Source organism: Triturus cristatus, chromosome 2_1 (assembly GCF_964204655.1).
Source record: "Triturus cristatus chromosome 2_1, aTriCri1.1, whole genome shotgun sequence".
NCBI classification, from domain to species: Eukaryota; Metazoa; Chordata; class Amphibia; order Caudata; family Salamandridae; genus Triturus; species Triturus cristatus.
Genome location: NC_140581.1, coordinates 1,191,709,101 through 1,191,728,003, shown reverse-complemented (window position 1 = coordinate 1,191,728,003; position 18,903 = coordinate 1,191,709,101). Strand labels below are relative to the sequence as shown.

Below are 18,903 nucleotides of genomic sequence, written 5' to 3'. Positions count from 1 at the left end.
TCGCCCAACACTCCGACTTGGCTGCGCGCCTGGTTGATATATCTCTCCAGTTGCACCTTCTCACTTCTGAGCTGCATGACCTGAAAGCCCTCTATAATGATCTTTCCTGCGTGATCAGCTCTCTCCTCACCTCTGCGATTTTACCCAGAGCTTCCACTAATGATAATGATCGCACGGGTCAGCCATTAGCCCCCTCCGTCCCAAAATCCATTCCCCTATCTAACGCTCCCTTCCGCCCCAGAAGATATGAGACCCACTCGGCGTCCATTGATCTCCATGACCTTCACAACTCTTATTCTACCTGGTCCAACCCCAACATGATCCAGCCGAGACAAATACAATCCATCCATTTAAACCCGTACAGAGAACCCCCTCGCAATCTTAGAGGCAGCAATAAAGACAACCTCACTCGTGTGGCAGTCACCCAGACTCCTCCCCCCCCCCAATCCGTTACAACTTAGATGTGTATTACTTAATTGCAGATCAGCCAGTTGACATGCCTCTGACATCTTCGACCTCATCCAACACAATGACTTGGACATTATCATCCTCACTGAAACTTGGCTAAATCCCTCTTCCACTCCGATCTTAGACCTGCTAGTACCTTCCACTCACGACATAATTAGGCTAGACAGAGCTCTGAAGTTGGGTGGTGGCCTAGCCTGTATTCATAGAAACACACTCTCGATCTCTCACTTGGAGTCCTCTAAGCCTGCCTCCTGTGAATACCTTTGTCTCAGCATCTCAAGTATGAACCTACTGGTGTGTAAACTTTACACCTTCTACCACCCCCGGGAGACAATCTCCCCTTCATCGGGCAACTAATTGAAATCGACTCTGTCAATGTTGATTCAACCATGTCCCAAATCTTCTTTGGTGATCTCAACCTTCACTGGTCCAACCCCAATGACCTCGCTGTATCTTGCCATGAATCATTCTTAAATGATCAAGAATTGACTCAACACTGTGACCAACCAACTCATATTAAAGGAGAAACTCTAGACTTCATTATCTCAAAAGGGCAGACCATCACCTTGGACTCAATTACCACGTGTGACTGGTCCTACCACCATTGCATCCTCTTTTGTATTAACAGGGAGGTGTCGATGAGGAACGCGCAACCAGCGAAATCAAAGATATGGAAAAGGGACCTCGGATCAATAAACTCTGATGAACTAGCTGCCCACTGTAAATCGTCCCTCTCCTCCCAACCTGACTTGGTTGAGGTGCAGTCACTCACCGACTCCTACAATTCAACCATCTCCAACATCATGGATGACATTGCTCCAATCCAACAAAAAAATGCCTTTAACAAAAATATCTAAACCCTGGGATAATGACAACTTAAACACGGAACGCCGCAACCTTTAGGCAGTTGAATGTTCCTGGCGATCCAATCCCTCCTTGGACCAACTAAAACTCCTTAAAGATGCTAGGAGCCTCTACAACAAACAAATTGAGATCGCTAAGGCTGACTACTTCAGACACCAACTAGATCAAGCAGCAAACTGCCCCAAGAAACTATTCGAATTGGTCAAACATCAATCAGTTGTAGGTCCAAACCACTCTGACCCTGGTGGCAGCCCACCCTCTTCGATCTTGCTGCTTTCTTCACTGATAAAGCAAGACTCATCTCTTTTGACCTCGCCTCTAAGAAGGCTCTACTACCTTCCCCCAGGGCCGTATCACCCCTTGACCTCACAGATCTACCATTCTGAACACCAAGAACAATGCGTCATGGGGCACCTTTACCCCATTCAGTGAAAGACATCTACAAGATCCTTCAGAATATCAACCCATCCAACCACTTCAGTGACCCGTTGCCCCCGGCCATCTTAAAAAAAAGAATCAAGAATGTACTTATTCCCACCTGGACAAGGTTTGTAAACGCTTCACTTTCACAAGGCTCTATCCCCGATTGCCTAAAAGCAACCCAGGTATCACCTATACTAAAAAAAAAAAAAACGCAGACAAAGCTGATCTCAATAACTTCTGCCCTATCTCCAACATCCCCACCCTAGCGAAACTCATAGAAAAATGCGTACAATCCCAACTCTGTGCTCACATAGAGAATTACCAACTCCTTGACCAGCATCAAACCAGCTTTCGGCACAGCACTGAATCGATGCTCACTCACCTTATGGACGACATTTTAAAAATGCTTGACCATAACAAATCCTGCCTCCTTATTCTCCTTCTCCTTTCCTCCGCATTAGACACGGTTAATCATGACCACCTACTTGCCATTCTGAAAAACAGGATGGGTTTTTCTGGGCAGGTGCTACAATGGTTCCCGTCCTTCCTTCACCACAGATCTCAAAGAGTCAAGGCAAACCACTCTCTCTCCCAGCCATCTCCAGTTCCTATCTCCTATCCTCTTCAACCTGTTCTTGGAACCTTTAGTTAACTCATTAAACTCCACTTACATTCTCTTCCATATGTATGCGGACGATGTGCAACTCTATTTGAAAATCTCTTCCCCGGAAAACATAATCTCACTCAACACTACCCTAACATCTACTCAAAACTGGTTAACTGAGAACCATCTCCTGCTCAACACCTCCAAAACGGAATTCCTGCTCATCTCCCCCCCCCCCTGAATCACATCCCCAAGCTAGACCTGTGGCTGAGTCACCTCACTACCTTCAACTGCACTCCTCTCATCATAGACTCAGCTAAATCGCACCATGGACAAGCACCTAATTATGAAAAATCATATCAGCAAGGTGTGTAAGGGAGCAAAAAACTTGATGAGGACACTCAGAAATATCAAACCTTTCCTACCACAAAATGATTTCAAGCAGGTGGTCCAAGCGCTTGTCTTACCGAGGCTTGACTACGGCAGCGCTACCCTCTGTGGCCTTCCCAAATACACCCTGGCACCACTAAGGGCATCACTGAACACAGCGGCTAGACTGGTTACAGGCACCAAACGAAATGAGCACATATCCCCAGTCCTAAAATCTCTTAAATGGTTGCCCTACGAAGCAAGAATTCAGCTAAAGATTGCCGTTCCTGCACACAAAGCCCTTCACTTCAGGTACCTTGCGCAAAAACTTGAGCTTTCTTGCGGTGTAAGAGCCTCAAGTAGTGCCAATACTTTTCTCTTGAAACTACTCATCATTAGCAAAAAGAGAACTTGTCACAGAACCTTCTCCGGCGCTGCTCCAAAGATATGGAACTCTCTTCCACCGGAAGTACGCAGAATCTCCTCAACGACGGCGTTCAAATTGGAAGCCAAATGATTCCTTAGGAATAAATTCTTACCCTAATTGGGCTAGGCTCATCTGCTCAAAGACATTGTTTCCTACTTCCATTGTACTTTCATTTGTTATTGCTCCTCTTTACCGCATACTGTGAGCCCCTTCATTGCTCGCTTATACCTGTTTATTGTATTACCCTCCATGGTGCAATTGTCCTGAAATCTCCGTTCCATCCTGTTTTTTTTTTTTTACTCCTACTTGATGCCGATTTTGCATTTATGTCCTTCCTTCCATCCTAATGTAAAGCGCTCTGATATCCTTTGGGATCTTGTTTGCGCTATATAAAACTTTATAAATAAATAAATAAAATAAGGCTGTGCAGAAACAGACCATCTTGTGTAGGATCATACTCTGGATTATATGTTACACACTGGCCTCCTGAGGGCCGGTGAGCTAATTTCTGGATCCAGTCTGATGCCTGGGGGAGTATTCAACAGATGCGGAATCTGCGATTAGATAGTTTCTACCAGAAAGAGCTTTACCAAGGGTAAGTAAAGTATTTGATTAAATGCTATGATTTGTATAGAGGAATAAACACTTTTTCCTCTGTGCTTAATTGTATCATTTTGCTTGGCTGAGTGGGTTGAGGAAAGATGTTTTGACTTGGATGACAAAGTGTGATAAGCTATCTGCCCTCCCATGTTACCTGAGTTGTGGGTACTGCTGTTCTAAGGGCAAGGGTTCATGACGAGCTTCTTAGCAAGCCTTATTAGGGTGTATGGGAAGGACCAACTCTTAAGAGATTTGCAGAAAGTGAGAAAGCTCTCTATTTTGAGGGTTTGTTTGGGGACTCAGTTCTTGTTCGTGTCATGTGTAGCTGTAGATACACATGCTCTGCATACTCTTGCCATCAAGTGCTCGGTTCAGATGTGCAAGTTTTTTTCCCAAAGAAATGTTTCAAGTCGCAAGGTGTGGTGACTCCACCTATGATTGGTAATGCGCATGGGCATCTGCTCATTTGTTGGATTGTTTTTTTCTACGCGGTCCGGTTTGGCCATGTCTCCATGGAGCTCAAATTTGATCCCTTGTGGTATCATCTCCGGGCCCGTTTGGACTCTACAGATATGTAGGTTAGAAAATCTGTACATCCTGCACCATTTTTGTAGCATCGCAAATCTTTGCCACCAAAACTGCTCAATGCCCCGTGTGGGGCCTCTGCCCCTTATGGGACCTTCTCCATCATCATCTTCCCTGAGAATTATCTGTCCGTGATAAAAAGAAGTCCATTCCAGAACTGCCCACTTTATTGAGCCACCTTTTGGCAGAGTAGACAACAACTTAGCAGATCTCTTCAGGAGGATGTGGCAACAACTTCACCTTTAAATTCTACTCCAGTACTTCCGCCAGTGGGATTAACCCAGTGTAGACCTCTTTGCCTCCCCAGAAAATGCCAAATGCCCAAGCTTTGCCTACAGATGCCCAGTGGGGTTCCTGCCAGCATATCCTTCCTTGGTGCCGTCTGGCCCTTGGAACCTACCTAAGGCCCAGCATTGACTCTGGTACAAGCTTCCACTCTTACTCCAAGTTTGGTGCCTCGCCCTTCTGCAGCAACACCGGTACTGATGCTGCAAGATGGTACAGTGCTAATTCCAATGTCGAACACAGAACTCGCTTGGGCTTGATCTCGACTGATGTTGCACTATGAGATTACATAAGTGCAACAAGTTGTCATACATCCTGACTCAAACCTGGTGCCTCTACCAGGACGGATGCACCAGCAGAGGCTCTGTTATCGTTTTGGCTCTGCCTCTGAATAAAGGATCCCCTAGAATGTGGAAAATGTTGATGGGCCTGGAGATAATTTTCTCCCCCCTCATTATACACATGATAACTTTTACATGCCTGAGGCAGGGTTTGACTCATCACTTCAGCCACCAATAGGAGAAAGTGCAGCTGTCTTCAGTTGAGACCAGCCTGGCCGGCCACGTCTTGGCCTTGGCTCCCTTTTAATAAGGATCTCACCAATACTTCGATTGCCACCTGGTAAAAATATTTGAAGCTTTTGAAACTAATCCTACTCCACATGCAAATGGTGCCTGACTATGTCAGTGCAGCCAAACTTCATAAAAATCAGAACGCAATTAAAATCCTGGCTTTTTCGTTCTATCGCTTAAACTGTTCTGCTACCTCCTTCCTTGGGTTTCATGTCTGACACTAGCGCTCACACGCCGACTGGCGTTTGCCTGCTTTACAAAATTATTAGCATAACATATCAAAAGCCTGTTCCTGCCCACCGTTGAATAGGCAGTTGGCCACACCTCATAGATGTGCTCCTGGCGATCCTGATTTAGTTACTAAACATCCTACTCCCTTGAGCTTTGTGGTTTAGGCTTCAACTAGTAATGTGAATTCCAATGTATTTCCCCGCAGCCCACTCCTTTAAATAGGATTCCAAGAGCATTGAGGCTTTTGGCACACATATGTTTACCTCCGCCAGTCTAGCATTGTGATCAGTTAATTCTGTCTGCCTGTTTGGCGGCTCTATACATGCCCTGTGGGACATGGTCATTGAGATCTTGCCAGCATTTCTGGAAGAACCTAGAGCCTCCTTGACTCAGGCAATTAATTGTAGACAAGAGGTGCTTGCCTAGATACTACTGATTGCCTGGTGAGGGCAGTTGGCACCAGTGTTGTACGTCGTTGACATGCGTGGATGTGATCCACTGTATTTGTTTTGACATTGCGCAAGCCTCTCTCATGAATATGCCTTTTGATGGCTCTCACTTTATTATTGAAAAGGCAGATTCTGCATTGGAGCCCTTTAAAGAAAGTAGAGTCACAGCAGGCTCTCTGGGTCTGTTGACCCCTGTCAAGCAGTTTCCACACCAGTTGAAAACGTTTAGCGGATATTCCAGAGGGTTGCAGTATGAGCAAAAACAGTCTCTTCACCCAGTTTAGCAGTCACCCAAGTCCTTTTGAGGCTGTCGATGTGAGTCTGGCAGGTGGCATGCAGCAACAGTAGCATCAGTCTTCCCATTCCCCCTCCCCTTTCGTTTGCTCTTAGTGGTGCATGCCCATCCAGAAGGGGGCAGGATCTAGAGCTTTCTAACTGGCAAGTGATCCATCACATCCGACAGTTGGATCTTACAAATTGCACAGCATGGCTGCCCTACCTTTTTTTTGCCCTTGAAATATTCCTCCCACATCAGAGAAAATTTCGGAAGAACGCCTCTCCATTCGTCTGCAGAAGTTGTGAGCTTTACTCCCCAAGGGTGCTATCGAGAGAGTACCAGACTCAGAAAGAGGAGAGGGTTGTGGCTCTCAATATTTCTCAGGCCAAAAAAGGATTTGGATCTTCAGTCTATTATGGAACTTACTCCGGAAGAACAAATTCAAAATGCACATGTTGACCGAGATCCTGTCTTTCTTGGACCCCTGCGACTGGCTGGTGTCCATGGACCTGCAGGATGCATGTTTTCATATACCTGTCCTTCAGACTTTATCTACGGTTTATAGTAGGCCAGCAGCATTTTTGGTTAGTTGTGCTCCCTTTCATCTTCACTAGTGTCCCTTAAGTGTTCCTGAAAGTGAAGGTGGAGGTCATGGCCTATCTTCAGAGGTCAAGGATGCCTGTCTTCACCTACCTCGAAAACTGACTGTTGAAGGCTAGCTTGCCACAATCAGTCATAGACCATCTCCAGGTGACAGCGAACCTCCTGACATTGTTGGGGTTCATTATCAATGAGCCAAAGTTGCGTCTGAATCCTTCTCAGAGGCTTCATCAATTTACTGAATCTGACTTGTACGCAGTGCAGTTCTGGGCCTTCCTCCTTCGCAACGAGTCAAGGGCATTAGGGCTATGGTCCTGATGTTTCAGCCTTCCTCCGGGATCAGGGTGAAAGTGGCCCTGAGATTTCTTGGCTTCTTATCTTCCTGCATCCTCCTTTTCAGCTACTTCAGGTGACGTATTTGGGTCCTGCAATGGAATCTGAAGTTAAAATGGAGTCTGCATTGAAGAAATCTGACAGATATCATCAAGATTTTTGGTGGAGGTGGCCCACGCTCTGTAGTGGTGGGTGTTTGAAAGAAAATGGTCCAGTGGCAGGTCCCTTACCCAACCAGAGCTGACTGTGGTGATGGACGCTTCTCTGTTGGCCGATGGCTGTAGCCTGGAGGAGGTGGAGTTCAAAGGACTTTGATCTCCAACAGAAGCTCTGCTCCGCCTCAGTCTTTTGGAGTTACAGGCCATTCATCTGGCCCTGAAAGAATTCCGGACAACACCAATGTCATGTGGTATTGCAACTAACAGCCCAAAGTGAGGTTCTGGGTCCCGTGCCAGGAGGCTCTGCGCCTCTGAACTTGGTTGGCGCACCGGGGCTTTCCTCTGTTCGTAAACCAGCTGGCTGGGTCACTGAATACCCGAGCAATCGGGTTGCGCAAGTAGCGTCTGGCAGATCACAAGGGGTGTCTACTTCCCTAGGTGGCTTGGGGCATCATCTAGCAGCAGGAAAACCCTGGATTAATCTTTTTGTTATGGTTTGTTATATTATGTTATGCAGATTTGTAGAATGCATTCAACCAGGATGGGATCCTGCCACCTTCAGAAGCACAAGGTTGACGGTTCCACGTGTTGATGTTTTCACAGTAATACTTGTAAATGCTTTCCTTCAACTTTGGAAGGATTATTTGTCTCAGCAACAGGACAGGATACTCCACCCAAATATGCGCAATCTACACCTACATGCGTGGAGATTTCATAGTGGCAACTTCCTGTTTGACCTACCTGGGGTGGTGGATGTAATCTTTTACGCCAGGTGCCCTTCCGTAAAGTCTGTTTCTACTGAGCTCTGGGACAAATCTGTAGCCTGGTGTGGCACTCGTAAGATTGATAACTTACAAGCAAAGCTGTCGTCCATCTTTTTATTTGTTTTATCTTTAGCAAGGCAAGGCCTTGCTGTTGGCACTTTTAAAGGTAATCACCTGTTATATTGATAAATAATGCTTCATTTTACTTTCTTCTATACATTTTATGCAGGGTACACAAGTCTCTTTTTAATTTCGTTTTTAAAAAAGAATTGTCAAAATATTGGTCACTGTAGGCCTGCTTGTAGATTTTTATTGTTATTACCCAACGGTGAAGCTGATTTTCACATTGGGGCCTTTTTAAAATTTGCCGTCCGAGCTCGTAGGTCCATGTTGTTTTAAAAATCTGTCTTTTTTGTATTTTGCTGCTGTTCGTATTATCATCTTAATTTCAGTCTTGATTTTTGTTTTCTATGTATTGTACTTTTAACTGTTTCATTGTATGACGCTTTTATGGATGTTATAATGCCACCTAATAAAGCTTGTCTGACTGTAACTAATGATATTTATTAAACGTCTGATACATGTTCCCCTCCCAAGCTGTTTGTAATGCCACAGTGTGACCTTAACTTGGTCTAAATGTTTTGTATGTAAACGTACTTCAAGCCAATGCGTAGTCTCATTGCAGCTCCTAACTTTAAAGATGGTCTTCCTCATCATGATCATTGCGTGAACGAAGTCGACACACCTAAAGTGCAGTTGCCATATACTAGCTTATTCCTGAACTGGTTGGAGCTGTGGAACTAGGCGGCACTCTTGCCAGAAGTCGTGTCTGTCTTTAGTGTAGAGCAGTCTCTTTCCTACATTCTTTCGACCTCACCTCTCTCTCGAGAGAGAGAGGAGGGAAGTCCCCATTGGCTGGACACCATTAATTTACGGCTTTAAGCTTTTACAGTGATTTTACCAAGGAACACCATGTGGAAGACAAGTTTTTGTGGAGTTCTCCGGTGCGAAGAAAAGGAACACACTGCAGAAGAGCAGCTTGTCAAGGTCTGAATTAAGATCTGCGCTGCACTGGCCAAGAAGCAGCCCATTTGACTGGTGCAGTGGTTGCTACCAATGGGATGGCTCGCAGAGTGCCAACCCCTTGATGTCTGCCAGTCTGTGACATGGGCTTCAATGCATATATTCACAAAGCACTACTGTAGTGGCAGCCGGGTCCGGCAGGAATGTCACTTTGCCTGCTGAGTCCATGGCACAGACTCTCTACCTGGGGAGGTACAGCTTTGGTATCCTTTCTCAAGGGAGGACTCTGCGGTTAGAAGTATCCTGTAGAAGACCATGTTACTTACCAATATCATTGCTCTTTCTGTAAGATACTCTGTCTGCAGATGATTCTTCACCTTCCCGTTCTTTGGAGTGGCCTCTTTTTAACATCTGAAAAGGTACCATGTTGGAGATCAGTGCACACCATTGTTCATTCTCTGCGTCTGGGGGCGAGGAAAGGGAAATAAGAGACTGGCATCAGCTCATAGCAGTGGAATTGATGTTAAGAAAACCTTCCGGATCCAGTCTGGCACCCTGAGAGTATTCTAAGGTGAAGGTAAGTAACTTGTGCCTTCAAACTGCGAATGGCACGTAACGCATCTTTTATTGACTTCATGCAGCCCTTTCCTCATCTCATTTCCTATCTTCCATTCTTCCTTTTACATCTAACACATTTGAATTCCCTACTCTCTTCTCATTCTGCCTTCTCTCCCCTGCTGTAAGCTACCCCTGACTATTAATATTTTTCTAGCATTTCTTCATTCTCAATTAAGTTAACCCCTATCTCTCTATCCCTAACCTTCTGACTTCCTAGTAATCATTTGTTGAATAGGCTCTGGGCCATTATAATCTTCTATTGGTAACATTTGGTTAATTGGATTTTCTCTTTTACACAACAAGGGATATTCAGCTCTTCAGTTCTGTGCACTTTATAAAAATGCAGAAGAAACATCATCTATTAACAAAGCAAATGAGGTCAGACAAACCTCCCTGTTTACAAGAAAACTGACAGAAATGATGAGTTTGTATCTGGCACAATTGTAAAATGCATTTTGGCCTGAGCAAACATTGCTGCACTGTTCTTCATGTCCCCCAGTCAGAATATACTTTACCTCCTTGTAAGTCTTCCTCGCCACCAGACTTACATAGTGAGCTTTATCTCAACACCAGAACCCTCCAAAGTGAATTAGCATTCCATGCCTCTCAACCCTCCCCAACATGGCCGACCACCGTCGTCCCTGACCCAGAATAAGGGGAGGGTCGACCCACCCCACTTCCTGGTGTTTTTTTGTTCTGCGCTGCAGATTCTCCACAGCGCTTCAGGTAAGTGGGGGTGCGGTCCTGCTGTAGCAGGTCCCACAGCCCTGGGAGGAGGCACTGCGCGAGCAGGCTCAGGTACTGGGTCCCCACCCTCGTGGCATGCGACCCTAGCGGAAGTGGGCTCTTCTGTTCTTGGTCAGCCCTGCCCTAGCGGACTCAAGCAGAAACGGGCTCTTCTGTTTTTAGTCAACCCTACACTAGCTGGCTCACCTGATTAATATCTCGTCTCTGCTCCGAGGCTGGGGCACGAGCAGGCAGCAGTGTTTCAGACCTACGCGTGTGTTCCTGGACGGTCTGTTTCCCGCTGTAGGTCCGCTTCTGCTCTAAGGCCGAGTGAAGTGATGCGCCAGCTCTTTCAAGCGGTCTGTTACGGACATGGAGCGCAAGATGCTCTCCTACGTGTCTCTTATTCCGACCCTGTAGTAGGGCGACCAAAAGATTTTATGACCTCCAGTCTTCCTGCCTGTCCTGCCTCCAGGGAGGCGGCGCCTCACACAGCCAGCTTCCTGCTTGGTTTGGGGTTGCCTGGCAGTGTGGGCTTGCGGCTGTTTGTAGGTTCCTGGTGTGTTCCCTTTTGAGGATGGGGCCGCAGCCAGGGCACCCCGTTCTCCACCAAATCCTGGTCTCAGCAGGCTGATTCAACCCCCGCTTCCATGTCCTGACTCACCTCTGGTTCCGACTGTCAGGGCTCCTGTAGTGGGGCATCTGTTGACTTTCATCAAGACCTGGGAGGACTCGTCCCGGATCTGTGGGCTCTGAGGATTGTGCGAGAAGGCTACTCGGTTGTTTTCGACTCCCTCCCCCGGGACACTTTAATTCTCACTCCCCCGCGTTCAGCCACGCCAAAATGGGAGGCGCTTTTAGCAGGCATTCACGATCTTCTCGATAAGGGGGCCATTCGTCCAGTTCCGGCTTGTCAAAGGGGTCTTGGAGTTTACTTCATCCTGTTTCTGGTGAGAAAGGTTTCTGTTGGATTTAAAGAGGGTGAATTCCTTTATCCTGCATGTTAAATGTAAGATGCTCTCTTTGCAGGAGATTCTTCCATTGCTGGTTCAAGGGGAAGTTGTGGCTTCCTCGGACCGTTGCTTGGGGCTTGGTAGTTCTACAGGAAAAGAGGTGGGTCGACCCTCCCCTTATGCTGGGTCAGGGGTGACGGTGGTCAGCCATGATGGGAGGCATGGAATGCTAATTTGCTTTGGAGGGTTCTGGTGTAGAGCTAAAGCTCAGTACGTAACTCATGTGGCAAGGAAGACAATACTCAGAGTAATGAAGATTACTGGAAAGTAACCGGGGCATCTTTGAACAATAGCCACGAGCAGATTGGTATGGTGGCCTGAACTAATCCTTATTCTTTGAGCTTGCCTGAAGAATTTTCCAACTTACTTAGAAAATACAATTGTTGGTTTTCTTAATTCTCCGATAACCGTGCTGCATAGTTTAACATAAAACTTTTGCATTCGATAAGGTTTTTTTTACTGAAACATGAGCAGTGACATCGGCTAATCTGTGTTGCGTCCTTTTTATGTTCTGGCTTGACAGCGCAGCTGGTGCCAGATAGTTTTGTGAGCATTACTAGAGAGGGGCTTTGGCTCTGTCCAGATGTTGGGAGCAAAGAGTGCATGTTTTGATTGGGCAAAAGTTGTGTGTTTTCACCAAAAAATGTTTGCCCTCTATACAGCTGTGATTATTTTGTTTATTTATCCAACTGCCTAAGCTTGACCTTTCAGGGGCACACATATGACACTGGAATGCTATTAGTATCTTAGATAACTTATGTTTTCTCTGGCAGCAGCACAGATGGGAGGAAGGCAGTCATTACATGTATTTTTAGGTCTTATTTAACAGTACAAATTTCACCCCACCTTTTGACCTACACCAATATTATTCTACAGTTATTTGCTCCTCCACAAATACATATCTCTTTCTATGCTTTTTACTTGTAATGATTCACACTATCATACATAATTTCTTTAAAGCCAGACTTGTTGGCATTGCCAATGCTTTTTACATGTGTTGGTGCCATATTGTTTTAATTTAAAACAGGAACTTATCGTCAGGTAGACCCTGGTGGTAAATATCTGTGCTAAAAACGGTTTTTAGCATCCACATATGACCATGATAGCTGACACTAGTCATACATATGTGGTCGCTGTACACCAACCTTTCTCTAGAATCCTGACATTGTTGTTGCTTTTTGTATGTGATGAAATATTAATAAGACTCAAATCACACATGTACGTGCCTTTGTACTGTAATGAGAAAATGACTTTAGATTTAGATGAATGAACGGCCCGTTGTTGTACACCAGATCAGTTGAGTAACTGAGCCAGCTGGCCACAGAACCAAGTTATCTGGCATGATGGCCCTAAATACTGTGCACACTCTCACGTCTTATCTCTAATGAGCATACATGTTTTGTTTGTTTTATTGCATCTCAACAGATCATGGAAAGGATTATGGATCTTCCCACTTTACTTCGACATGCCTTCCGAGAGATGTTTTCGGTTGGAGGGCTCTTCTGGATGTTCCGAATCCGAATTGTCCTCTGTCTCGTGGGTGCCTTCCTCTACCTGGCCTCGCCCTTGGACATCATTCCTGAGGCTCTGTTCGGGATCCTGGGCTTTCTGGATGATTTCTTTGTTATCTTTTTGCTTTTGATCTACATCTCAGTCATGTATAGAGAAGTGGTGACACAGAGGCTATACAGGTGAAGACAGGAAGTGGAGACGGGAAAGAGAGATGGCCGCATTGCACTTGAAGGCAGAGCACTTACCTTCTTTTATGGTTCTGTGAATTGCGTCGCTACTCAAAGCTTTTTATATTTGGGGGCATGGGACTTGTGAATGCCGAGCTGGAGCCTCTTGTATTCTTCTTGCAGTGTATCGAAGGCTTCAGCTAGATCTTGTGTATTTACTTTTTTCTGACTGTCAATACCTACCTTAACCTGATCAGGCATGCATGCACACAGCTGTCTTCCAAATTAAGAGGAATGTGAAATAATTCAGTAAACTGCACCACTCCAGGGATAAGCTATTCGCTTTTCGCTAGCTGCTTGCTAGAGCCTGAGCCCTATTCCTCATTTCCTATCACAGTTAGAAGAGAACGAGAACAAGAACATTTTCAGGGCCTGGACTGCAGTTCTGGAACTCGAAGTATTTATTGTTCATGTGGTTTAATGCATTTGAACGCTTACGATGTCCATGAAGGATATTTTTCTTTTATGGAAAGGTAAACCTGCTTAAAAAGGACCCGGGTGATAACGTCCCCGTATTAGACATTGACCTTGATGCACACAGCATTTGTTGCCTCCCTTGGAAAGATTCCGTTATACTTCCTTAGCTGATGTTGAAGGGGCATACTGACATTTGTAGCTATTTCAAAGATTCCAAGGACATTTTGCAATGGATCAGGCTTACCACAGTGCACGTCTATAAATTGTCAATTCTCAAAGGTTCGCTTTCCAGTCGTTGTCATTTGCACGGTTCTATCTGATTGAGACATTGTTTCAATTTCCTGTGTTAAGATGGCCAGGCTTCTTAATTCATTCAAATTTCGTATCATAACTGCAGGCTTACATCATCATATCCATAACTTCAGTGAGTTGCAAAGACCTCAGGATGTGCTATCGTAACGTCTAGGAATTTCACGTTACTTTTCCTCAAGGGATTTTATAGGCTATCTAGTGGGTTAATTACATGGTCTCGGATAAACTGTTTACTGTTAACAGCTATTCTCACAATTGCCTATGTCAGTATATAGCTAGGATTCCAAATATTAAATATGGTAGTCCTATTTTACAAGATAACTTGAATATAAAATACTTCTAAACTGTGCTGTGCAAAGTGTACCTTCTGCATTGAGAGGAAGTGTCCCTTCGCATGTTTTTATTATGGGCTTGTTGACGCCATATGATTAAATGATGTTTGAGGGACTTGTATTTTGTATGGTATTAGAATATCTGCTATTCATTGACATGTATATACTCTTCTTTTCACCAGAAAGCATAAATAGCCTTTTTCCTCATCTAGTTGCCCTAATGAAGTTCTTCCAAAAAGTCCCACACGCGCTGATGATATACCCTGTGCAGTGCATTTAGTCTGATTGTACAACTAAAGTACACAAATTCCAATCTACCAAGTTGGAGATGCTATTTATATTCTGAGTGAGTGCATCACTCAAAAAAACTCCAAGTGGCAACTGGGCCGAATTTCCACCCAGGATAGGCAGCTCCATAGACACTCTAGAGTTGATGATAGTGTTGCTCAATTTGTTTTTGGTGTCGTTGGGGACCCACAGATGTGAATCTGGGTTTCTAGTTCTGATTGTTTAAGCCATCATAAGTGCCACAAGTCTCGCTGCTTCCCTCTTCTTTCCACTGATTGCTGTGCTTCATGGTTTTTGAGTATTGCAGGGGTATCTGTTCCATTAAGTTGCAGTGCTGTTGGTTGAGATGCTGCAGAGCTGCTATTTCCTGGACTTATAGCCCTATTCACAACCATGCAGAATGACATAGAATCTGCCTGGACCAGGATGCCACCTCTCTTAAATTCAAGGAGTCCAATTAAGTGTCCTCTGCCTACGCTTTTTGGTACTAAGGCAGTTATTTTCCTTAAAAGTGAGATCAGATGAGTAAAGAATGAGGTGGAAAGCTGCTCCTTCTCTCTGGGAAAGATAACAGCACTCACACAGATTAATAGGATTCATGACGCATCTCTTTCGTCTAGGACTTTGAGCACAACCATAGTCATACCCTTCTGAGTCACTGGGCTGGTCTTGTCGATCTTGAGTTTGGGGAAATTATCGATAACTCTTAAGTGCCTACTTTGAAATTGGGTGTTGATGGTAAATGACAAGGCAGCAACAAGAATGGCTCTCTTTGGCGTGTGTGTTTTGTGTACGTACATCATGTATTCTAATTAGATGTTTTCATACTGTTTTTGTGAATTTTGGTTATACGTTTTAAGGGATAATGCAGTTAAGCAGGTACTAAGCATTTTTCTGCACTTAATTTTGAACTCAGGAAATTTTAGAGCTTGCTGCTACTTTTATGTGTAATTCCTGCCTTCTTTTCAAGAGTGTCTGTAGTTCCAATTGTACCCACTTCTTTAGGTCTAGGTTCTAAGAATAGTTGAAGCTAATCATTTTAATGTTCAGGTCAGAGGAATACTGTTCTTCTAATACCTAATATTTAGGGCTTAATGGAAACGTATCCACCCCTTTCCTGCCCACAGTACAATCTATTCATGTATTTGGAGATTTCTATTGTGAACAAGGTGACCTAGAGGTGGGTCTCGTGCTTCTCATCGAAGTTGTCTTCATTCCTGTGAGCAGTCAGGCACGTGAAGTGATGGTACGGAGTACACAGTGAAGGAGCTATCACCAAGGTGAAGCTTTAACCTGCTCCACCCCTGGAAACAAGGGACGACTAATTCTAAATGAAAATAAGGATTGCATTTACAGAGCGAGGCGACGTCCACGCTGGCAGTGTTGAATGTTCAACCAGATACCTTTGAAATATTTGCGAATTTACAAAAGTCAGCTAAAGTTACAGGTGCTATGAACTCTTCATTTCTGTGAGTATCATGCTATTCTTTGATGATGCTTGAGTTTTTTGTGTATATAAAAAAAATATTTTCTCCTTTCCACTTATATATTTTTGAATGTATTGAAAAACAGTACCAGCCCTTTCACACACCAGCAACGTTATTATTAGGCGTCTCTTCCTCTATGAATGTTTGTTTCTGAAATCAGTTTTTTTTCACACCATTCTGTTGGTGGTAATGTTTTGATTTTTCAGTTGTGCAGATGTTGGAACCACAACTATGTATTGGAAAAAATGCAAGTGAGTTTTCGTTCAATTCCCCAAAAGTTATGTTGTGCCATAACTAAAGCCAAACTATATACAGGTATAATTTTACTTTTTGTTAAAGAATTATTTCAACTCAATTCCTTGCCCTGTGCTTAAGCTCAATTCGTTAGATTTTCGTCTGTCTTCATTTTTGATACTGCTGAATGTGGAATCTTTCAATATAAACATTAACAAAATATTTTCCTACTTGTACAGTAGTTTTATACTATTATATTTAAAAGCGGTATTTATGCGTTTACTTACTGTATTAACAAGGCTAATATGATTGATAAGATTTCTGAAGTATCAGAATGTTCTGTTGGAGCTCTGGTTAATCGCCCCATTACTCCTACAGTAAGTGAAATGTGAACTATCTGTGGCCATTGTTTATCTGTACAGAGGGACATGTTTTTGCAGTCCTATTTGATTTGCAAGATACAACCTTCTCAAATGTTATCATTTGGTCCTGTTTGGTTACCTACTTTTCTCTGGTTTACAGAATGTAGCTGGAGAGTGTTTGTGACTATTGTCCATTCAGCATTTATGTATGAAAAAGCCATATGTTTTAGTTGTGAGAAAGATACTCTTCAACTGTTATTTTGTACCAAGGTAATTGTTAGCAGAGCACCTTAAAGTGGTGAGTATGTAACAGAAATGAAATGTCAGAAATCTTAATTGTGGTACAACAACAATGTACAAGAAACTTCATTTAACTGTGTTTCCTCTCAAGCTCTGCTGCTGAAAGTATTAAAACTGGACTGATCAAAGCATCCTAAAGTGTTCTGTCTAGTTTAATGATTGGCCTCCATGATATTGAATGCATGTTTTTGTTGTGTATGCAGAGGAGAAAGATAATCATTCTCTGTATAAGTGTACCTGACATTTTCTTGTATTTGCTCTGTGTGAGTTTTGTTTGTCTCTGTAAAGTGTGGCAGTCAGTAAATAAGTGGCAGTATTTCCATTGGGCACTATTATCTACCATTTCTATCCTAAAATCCTTGATACTATTGCACTCTAATATGAACTGTATTACTCACTTTCTCCATTTGACTCTCCTGAGGAATATGCCACAGCAAAGAGTCTGGCGTTATTCAAGGTACACTTTTACAATAGACATACTAGAAATTGCCAAAGAGTTGAGAACCTGCCCAACAGAAATATTGCAACTGTACTCCTTGTTATAATATCTTCATTGTGGTCTCAATGGGGCTATAATGCATTTGCCAATTAATAAGCCATGTAAAGTCCTTGACACATCCTAATTTCTTTTCAGTCTCAACAGACAACGGAAGTTGGTTTTGAAGGAAATTCAGCCATGAATGAACATCTCTGTTATCAGGAGTGAAAGTAGAGAATGCAGATGAAAGCAATGGCTGCATGCTGAAAAAGCAGAAAGAAAATGTTGAGGAAAGAAGAAAACATCTCTTCACTTGCTTTCAAAATTTGTGCTATTTAATACCATATTAAGGATCAGAGAATTATTTGGCCAATGAGGGAGGCTCATATGAGTTTGCAACAATTTAGGCGCTACCCGCCCCATGGAATTGACTCACAATTTGATATTTTTAATTGACACTTCAAAAGCAGTACATCTCAACATAGATATCCAAATGGCTACAAACATAACCCTTTAGTGATTTAACTAAACCTACACTGTAGGAACCTTAATTTGATAGCCTCATCAAAGATTTGTATGAAAGTAGAGGAAAAATATCAAAAAGGAAACCTTACTTCTTCAGTATTGAATCTTTCATGAATTAACATGCTTGAATGTTCCCCGTCGTCATTGTGGGAGTCCCACTATATATATATAGCAAGCAGTGCTATGTATGACATTAACAGCCATATTAATTGACATTGTTAACCAATTTGCATTGTTATAAAAGACTCAAACTCCAACCAATCAGAGACCAGACTCTGAAGCACTATTCCCCTGCAAGGCCACCATACCTCAGAATTTAACTCGTTGTTTTTGAGTGAGTCTCCTGAGCTTTGCTCTGTTCCTGTGCACAGTCACCTTTTGACCCTTGCCTTCTTCTAGAAGTGACATATTTGAACATCCAAGCAGCTCTGAGGTACACTTGTATTGTTATCCTCATCAACATCATGTCTGAGGTATCCAAGAAGAGGCTTTCAGGCCTTTCAAGTCTTGTGGTAAACCAAGACTTTTTTTCTGATGATACCCATAAAGAATGTTTATATTGCCTATATCACACCTCATAAGCTCAAGGAATGTAAACATTGCAGAACCTCTTCGGCCAAGACTCTAAAGGACTGAGAGGCCAGGCTTGTCCTCTGACTCCGGAAGAAAATGACTCACTCGGAATCTGGATCTGAAGATGAGGGACACAGTTGTTCCTCAGAGGGGAGAAAGTGTAAAAATGAGGGCTCTACCTCCTACGAAAAGGACACTAAAAAAATCAAAATCTCTTTCTAAGGACCCTGGGTCTGCAAAATCTGGCAAAAAGGAAGTAAGTCCACCTTACTCTCATCGTCTATGCCTGTACGTCTAGAAAGGAAACGTCATCTGAAATAATCCGAGGAGATTGGACCAGTACATATCTACTGATATGTTTGTATATATCCACAGGTTGATGATCGGCGACTGCTATTCCCTGCAGGGTATGTGTGGCTAAAAAGCTCTGTGCACCTCCCGGATTGTGTGTTGCTGGTATGAACGAG

The 18,903-nt window shown here is 43.6% G+C and overlaps 1 protein-coding gene across 3 annotated transcripts in view; it reads left to right on the top strand.

Moving 5' to 3' along the window:
* Window positions 1–16,991, top strand: part of LOC146866615 (E3 ubiquitin-protein ligase RNF170-like) — a 557,133-nt gene extending 540,142 nt beyond the window's left edge. For all 3 annotated transcript variants that reach the window (XM_085636635.1, XM_085636636.1, XM_085636634.1), the window contains exon 7: window positions 12,815–16,991. In XM_085636635.1, the coding sequence (XP_085492761.1) occupies window positions 12,815–13,084 (270 nt within the window). In that variant the 3' untranslated portion in view covers window positions 13,085–16,991. The remainder of the gene's footprint in view (window positions 1–12,814) is intronic.
* Window positions 16,992–18,903: the final 1,912 nt, after the last annotated feature.